Consider the following 6,875-nt stretch of genomic DNA (forward strand, 5'->3'; position numbering starts at 1 on the left):
CAGTTCCTGGCCCCAGCAGGGGAGGGCCAGCAGTGTCCTGTTGCTGCACAGCTCTGCTCCATCTCCATGTGGGTTTTGGGTTCCAAAGCTGTCACATCCATCTTCTGCATTTATCTTTTTGCAGTCCCTGAGGTGACCCCAGCTAATGTCAGTGGAGGTGGAGGCAGCAAGTCGGAGCTGGTCATTACCTGGGAGGTGAGTCTCACTCCAGCCCCCCCCAGCCTTCTGTGGATTTCAAAGGGTTGGCAGTAAAAAAGCCCAGATTGTGTGATAAAAACAGCCCAGCTGCTCAGATGGAGCTAAAGGATGGGCGACCCCAGCCCCAGGGAAATGAGGAGCAGGGACCATGGGGAGCATGGTCCCATGCCACCAGTTCAGCTCCCCCTGACCCCCAGCACATCCACATGGCAAAATGTGGATGGCCAGCAGCCACCCGAGGGATAAAACGGGATTGGAACATCCTGACCTGGTGGGGAATTGCTGTGCTGGCTCCCAGCTTCCTCCCTCCTCCTCCCTGGGATGGAAGGCAGCAAGCAGCTCAGAGCCAGCACAAGGCATGCTGGCTTTCATTGCTGCTGATGGCAGCCAGCGAGAGGAGATGCAGAGAAGAGAAATGTTTAATATTCCTTAAGGCAGACAGGGTTAGAACTTTAGTCATTTGTCTGCTCATATTTTCGTGTTGTGATGCGATGCAGCTGGCATATTTCTCCTAATAATGAACTCCACTAGACATGCTAACGCTTCCATTTAGCACTATTTCTGACCAAGCTGGCAGAATGAATCGTCAGAGATATTTCTGAGGTTATTAAAAACCTATAAATGGGTTTTTGTCCTCACCACACAGCTCAATGTGCTAAATTTCCTCCTCTGTTGGACTAATTAGTTACGCCGTGTCTCCTAAAGATACTGCAATATGTTTCAAAAACACACATGGCCAGAACATCAGCCGTTGGTTTGAGATGTAATTTGCACAAAATATCATTTGTGTTTTGATAGAAGAGTGGTTTTACTCTTTTAAATGTCCAGAGGCCGTTTCTTTATGTGAGCCTTCCAATACAGAGCAGGATGCAGTCAGTAACCCGGGCTGAAGCTCCATGGACATCTCGGGGAGAGTGGCACATAATTCTGGATTGTTTTAATACTGGAACCTTTGGGTTTAGTGCAGTTTTTTAGGGGGCTGCAAGCCTCAGAGTAGGAAGTGTCAGTGTGTCCAGGGTGTGTTCTTTGGGGTTTCGTGTGTGATCCCAAAGGATGAGAGCAGCTGCACATGTGTTGGGAAAGCAGGAACTGTGTCCTTGCTTCGCCCCAGCAAACCTCAGGCTCTTCTCAAGGCCTAAAATTGCATCAGCAATGGGAGGCCCCATCGAGGCAGGGAGGGAAGGGAAATTAGCTTTAGGAGAAGGGTCTTCTGGAGGTGCTGCTTCCTGTTTCATGGAGCAGAAAGGCTCTGATGCAGGCAGGATGGGGTGAATTCAGGTTGGATGTGACATAGGACCTTCTGCACCTCCATCTCCAGTGCTGTGTACAGAATCCCAGAATCACAGAATTGCAGAATTACTGAATCCCAGAATTCCAGAATTCCAGAATCCCAGATTCCCAGAATTACAGAAACCAAGAATCACAGAATTATTGGATCCCAGATTCACAGAATTACACAATCACAGAATTACCAAATCCCAGAATCAAATAGTCATAGAATCTCAGAATCACACAATCCCAGAATCACAGGATTACAGAATCCCAGATTCCCAGAATGACAGAACTACTGAATCACAGAAATACCGAATCCCAGAATTACCAAATCCCAGAATCCCAGAATAACACAATCCCAGAATCCCAGACTCACACAATCCCAGACTCACACAATCCCAGACTCACACAATCCCAGAATTAACTAGTTTGGAAAACACCTCTGAGATCTCCAAGTCCACGCTAGGATTTAAGAGGACCAAGATGAATCTGCGGTGTGCCGCCAGGGAGGTCAGCATGCGCTGAAGCCGCCGTTTGTCCCTGCCCACAGACGGTGCCCGAGGAGCTGCAGAACGGGGGTGGCTTTGGCTACGTGGTGGCCTTCCGGCCCCTGGGCACGGTCAGCTGGATGCAGACAGTGGTGGCCTCGCCGGACGCCGCCCGCTACGTGTTCCGCAACGAGAGCCTGCCGCCCTTCTCGCCCTACGAGGTCAAGGTGGGCGTCTACAACAACAAGGGGGAAGGCTCCTTCAGCCCCGTCACCGTTGTCTACTCGGCAGAGGAAGGTAGAGATGAGCCCTCCCTAAATCTTCTCCCTCCCCTCCATGTGTTGGTTTTCTCAGTTTTTACACAGACGCGGAATTGAGAGGCGTTTTAAAAGATTTTATTTATTATCAGTCTTGATACGGGTGAGACATAAGAGATGTAAAACTTAATGCTATTCTGTTAGAAGCTAACCTATTTCTTGGTTACAATACTTTATAAATGCTTTTCAGCCCGTTGGCTTTTGCCACACAATGCTGTTATTACTTCTAATACGAATCATCTATATTTTTACTCCACGTGGTCTTGCTATAATGCATCTTTCACAGTTCTAATTCTCTAAAATATTTGATCTTTTTGCAAGGCCATATTTTGAAGCTTGTTGAAACTTGTTTTTAATTTAATCTCTCTCTCAACAATGTTACCTCTACTCTATGGTCTTCCTAAGTCAGCACACCTTACCTCAGTGTTTGCATACAGATGTACAAGACTGAGTAAGCTTTCTATCAAGTTTTTAAAATTCTTTACAAATCCATTTCTCATACCCATGCCGCAGGGTCTTGTTTGAGTAAAGCAGATGGGACTCAGTTTCTTCATGCAGGAAAGCCAAGTCTTTATTGCATAGTTCATATTTTTATGGGATTATCAGAAGGCACCGTGTCAGACCTAACAATTGGCTGACAATACATTGACACTCAGGTCATTGGTTGGTAAATGGTATTTTCATATCTATCAAACTTCTTTATTTTTGGTTAGTTTATGTATTTTTTCCATTGATTCTCGTAGGACAGGTTTATTGTTTATGCAGTTGAAAACAGTTCTCTTACTAAAATAGGTTTTTATGTTAACTGCTTCTCATTCCTTTAATTCTTTCTTATGGGAACTAGCAGGGTAACTGCACCTAGCTGAAGCAGCAGGCCTAAATCACAATTTTATAAGGCCTTTCTTTAATAATATCTTTACCTGTATGTAACAGGGTCTGAAAAGGTTTGGTTTCCACCTTGACACATCCTTTGATACCTCAGCCTTGCTCTGATTTATAATAAATGGCGAACCGTGATTAATTCTTTTCAATAGTCATTAAAATAACATTAATCATAATGAAATCTTTTGATATAAATGGAAAAGTAATATGTAATCTGGGAAGAATTCTGTGGAGATTTAGCATGAATTAATGTCCACTGATTAGAAAATGTTCCCACTTGTCCTAATTAAAGTACATGGTATCCTGGGTTGAGTTTAGTAATGACATCTTATTATTTCTGAGGGAGCACAGCCTGACAGGCCATCGGTTTGAAACGTGGACATTTGTTTGCTTCCTTCCTTGTGCAATGAGGAAAATAAATCCCCTGATGTCTGAGACTAATTGAACATAGAATTGAAAAGTCTTACTTCTATTTTTAACTGCCCAGAGCCAACGAGAGCCCCAACCACTGTTTTGGCCAGAAGCATTTCTGCCTCAGACGTCGAAGTTTCCTGGGCTCCCCCGTGGGAGAACCAGCACAAAGGAAGAATACAGGGATATGAGGTATGGGAAACAATGCAGGATCCTTTCAGCAGCCAGCCTGGAGGGGACACAGCGATGTCCTCGTCCTGCTCCTCCTGCCATGGGTGTGTTCCTAAAGTGGATTTGCTTCTCTTTGCCTCTGGTGCACAGAGATTTCTCTCACAAGGTTAAAAACTCCAACAATCTCTCACATGGTTAAAAACTCCCCCTTTCTCTCACAAGGCTAAAAACTCCACCATTCTCTCACATGGTTAAAAATTCCACTGTTCTCTGACATGGTTAAAAACTCCACCATTCTCTCACAAGGTTAAAAATTCCACCTTTCTCTCACAAGGTTAAAAACTCCACCGTTCTCTCACGAGGTTAAAATTCCACCTTTCTGTGTGGGATCTGGCTGGGAATGCAGCCCTCCCTGAAGGTGCTGCCATGGCCAGGCTTGGGGAGGGATCTCTGGAGCCGGGCTGGTCCCCAGCAGAGCCAGGGATGGTGGCAGGGAGCAGGAGCTGTCCCTGGGAGCAGATCTGGGGTGGTGACAGGAACAAGGGGGTGCTGCCAGCCCCTCTGGGGCCGGGCACTGGCACAGCCCTGCTCTCCCAGGTGCGCTGCTGGCGGCACGACGAGAAGGAGGAAAACGCCAAAAGGATCCGCACGGTCGGGAACCAAACATCCACAAAAGTCAGCAACCTGCGGGGAAATGCCCTCTACCACCTGGCAGTCAGAGCCTACAACACGGCTGGCACCGGCCCCTCCAGCGCCGCTGTCAACGTCACCACCAAAAAGCCACGTGAGTGTTGGCAGGGATGCCCTGGCGGGGTCCAGCCACTGCTCCCCTCTCTCATTTCCCAGCTCTCTTGAGTCTCAAGGAGCTGTCAGACTTCTCCTTGCCAGGTTTTTGTGCAGATTTACCAGGCTCAGCCTTTTTATTGCATATTTTTTTCCATGAGGTTCTTCCCAGTGTTAAGTAAGCAGAGCATGCAAAACTGAAATCACAGCTGTGCAGGCAAATTAAATATTTATCTCAGTGTTCAAGAGGGCTTTTTTTCCTCTGGTCTGAAGCATGTTGAGCAACTGCCTGAATCCCTTTTTCATTTAAAGCCTCGTGTCGTGTCACACCTCCCGTGACCTTGAGGACACAGATCAGTGGAGCAGCTCGTTAGCTTTCCAGAGGGACAGGGTTCTGGGCAGGCTCAGCTGTGCTGCTGGAGCCCCACTGGCACTGGGAGGGATCCAGCTGGGAATTGATTCTCCTCAGTAATATGGTGCTGTCTATTTTTTGGTGTAGCACCAAGTCAGCCCCCCGGGAACATCGTGTGGAATTCATCTGACTCCAAGATCATCCTGAACTGGGACCAGGTGAAAGCCTTGGACAACGAGTCAGAAGTGAGAGGCTACAAAGTGAGTATTTCCATGGAACATTCATGATTTCCCAGGTCACATCTGGGGCATTCCTCCACAACCAGAGCCGTGCCTGTGTATGTGAGCACATTATTCCTGCAGAACTTCTCTCCTGCCTTCTGTGGAAACTTCCCAAAGGCTGTAGTTGCCTCCTTAATTGCAGATAAATAAAATGCTTTTTTAATAGCTCCCATTTCCTTCACAAAGCCAAGCCAGGAGGAAAAGACAGAGAATCCTCATTAGAAGCAGTTTTAATAGGACATAATTTAACTAGAGAGAAACCTTGGGAAGAATTCAGCTCCACCACCTTCCACAAGGGTTTCATTTAGCCCAAAAAGATGTTGTTCTGGGGTTGGAGTTGTGCAAACATTTCCCACCAGAACCTGAGCCAGTGAAGGACCTGGCCATGCTCCATGTTTTATTCCCAGTCTGGAATGCCAGCAGCTTGGCGAGCCTGTGCCAGCTCCCCTCAATTCCTGCACCAACTTTTAAGTGTATTTGGTGCTCTGTATGGCCTCATCAAAAATAAGTAATTCCTCAGGGGTTTTAGTCCAAACCTCAGATGAACCTCAGCAATCTGGACCAGCTTTTCACTACATATTTTAGGTTTGAAATGCAAATTAAGGAGTCAGTTGGAAGAGGGAGAGAGAGACTCATCACCCTGGAAAAGCATCTAGAGAGTTTCTAAAACATTCTCCTTTAACTTACTGTAAGGATAGCACAACCACATGGATTTATTTCCTGAATCATGGCAAAACATTGCCTATTTTTCTTTTTTTTGCCTAGAAATCTTGTATTTTATGACACAATTTATGATATAAATTAGTACAACCCCCACAGCTCAGAAGGTCGTTCACAAAAGTCATTTATTCTGGGAAACCATTGGTGGCACTGTATCAAATATCCCAACTCGGTTTCCAGAAGCAGCATAATAAGGAGGTTCTGACCTCTATAAAGAAATTTTTATTTTGATAGGGGTTTATTTTAGCTTGGCCAAGGCAAGGGTTTCTCTGAGGAGCTCCACCAGGTGCCAGTGCTGTGTTAGTGCTGCTGATCAGCATCATCCTCCTGCCAGTGTCACGCCCTGCCCAAGCACTGCCACCTCTGTGCTGGTGTCCCCAGCAAATTCCACATGTCCCCTGTGTCACCAGACCACCCCTGAGCACGAGGGGCAGGAAAAGAGCAGCAGCACCTCTGCCACCCTGAGGTGAGCAGCTCTGAGCACACCGGGCAGCTCTGCCCTTTCTGCCTCCTGTTCTCTCTCCCTTGGCCGCAGGTTTTGTACAGGTGGAACAGGGAGAGCAGCACGTCTGTCATAGAAACAAATAAAACCTCAGTGGAGCTGTCCCTGCCCTTTGATGAGGATTACATCATCGAGATCAAACCCTTCAGCGACGGCGGCGACGGCAGCAGCAGCGAGCAAATCCGAATCCCAAAGATATCCAGTAAGGATGGGGGGACTGGGCTCTGTGCCACAGGGCCCCACCAGCAAATACACCAGTCCCTAATTCTGATTTCATCCCAAAAGCAAGATTCAGCCATAAGAAATGCCATCTTAAGTAGTTCTATTTGTATTTATTTTTCAGACTCTTTCCCCTCTCAGTCCCATGTGTTAAATGTATTGTTTCACTGGAATTCACTATAACCAAATGCAGCATGCAGAGACTTCTAAATCTATAAGGCTACTGTGCAACCATATCCCATTTTGTGCTGGATGCATAAATATTTATTTAGAGAAATG

General features: G+C 46.6%; 1 protein-coding gene and 1 long non-coding RNA gene across 4 annotated transcripts in view; one reads left to right on the plus strand and one right to left on the minus strand.

The window, feature by feature from the left end:
• LOC135308221 (contactin-4) overlaps positions 1-6,875 on the plus strand; it is a 269,514-nt gene that overhangs the window by 260,267 nt on the left and 2,372 nt on the right. For all 3 annotated transcript variants that reach the window (XM_064433116.1, XM_064433118.1, XM_064433119.1), the window contains 6 exons: positions 125-195; positions 2,021-2,255; positions 3,645-3,760; positions 4,337-4,523; positions 5,022-5,134; positions 6,411-6,579. In XM_064433116.1, coding sequence (XP_064289186.1) covers positions 125-195; positions 2,021-2,255; positions 3,645-3,760; positions 4,337-4,523; positions 5,022-5,134; positions 6,411-6,579 — 891 coding nt within the window. The remainder of the gene's footprint in view (positions 1-124; positions 196-2,020; positions 2,256-3,644; positions 3,761-4,336; positions 4,524-5,021; positions 5,135-6,410; positions 6,580-6,875) is intronic.
• On the minus strand, positions 2,332-4,328 carry LOC135308230 (uncharacterized). The gene is made up of 2 exons (XR_010368768.1): positions 4,115-4,328; positions 2,332-4,059 (listed from the first exon to the last, which is right to left on the minus strand). It is a non-coding gene; the product is annotated as an uncharacterized LOC135308230 (long non-coding RNA).

Source organism: Passer domesticus, chromosome 9 (assembly GCF_036417665.1).
Source record: "Passer domesticus isolate bPasDom1 chromosome 9, bPasDom1.hap1, whole genome shotgun sequence".
NCBI lineage: Eukaryota > Metazoa > Chordata > Aves > Passeriformes > Passeridae > Passer > Passer domesticus.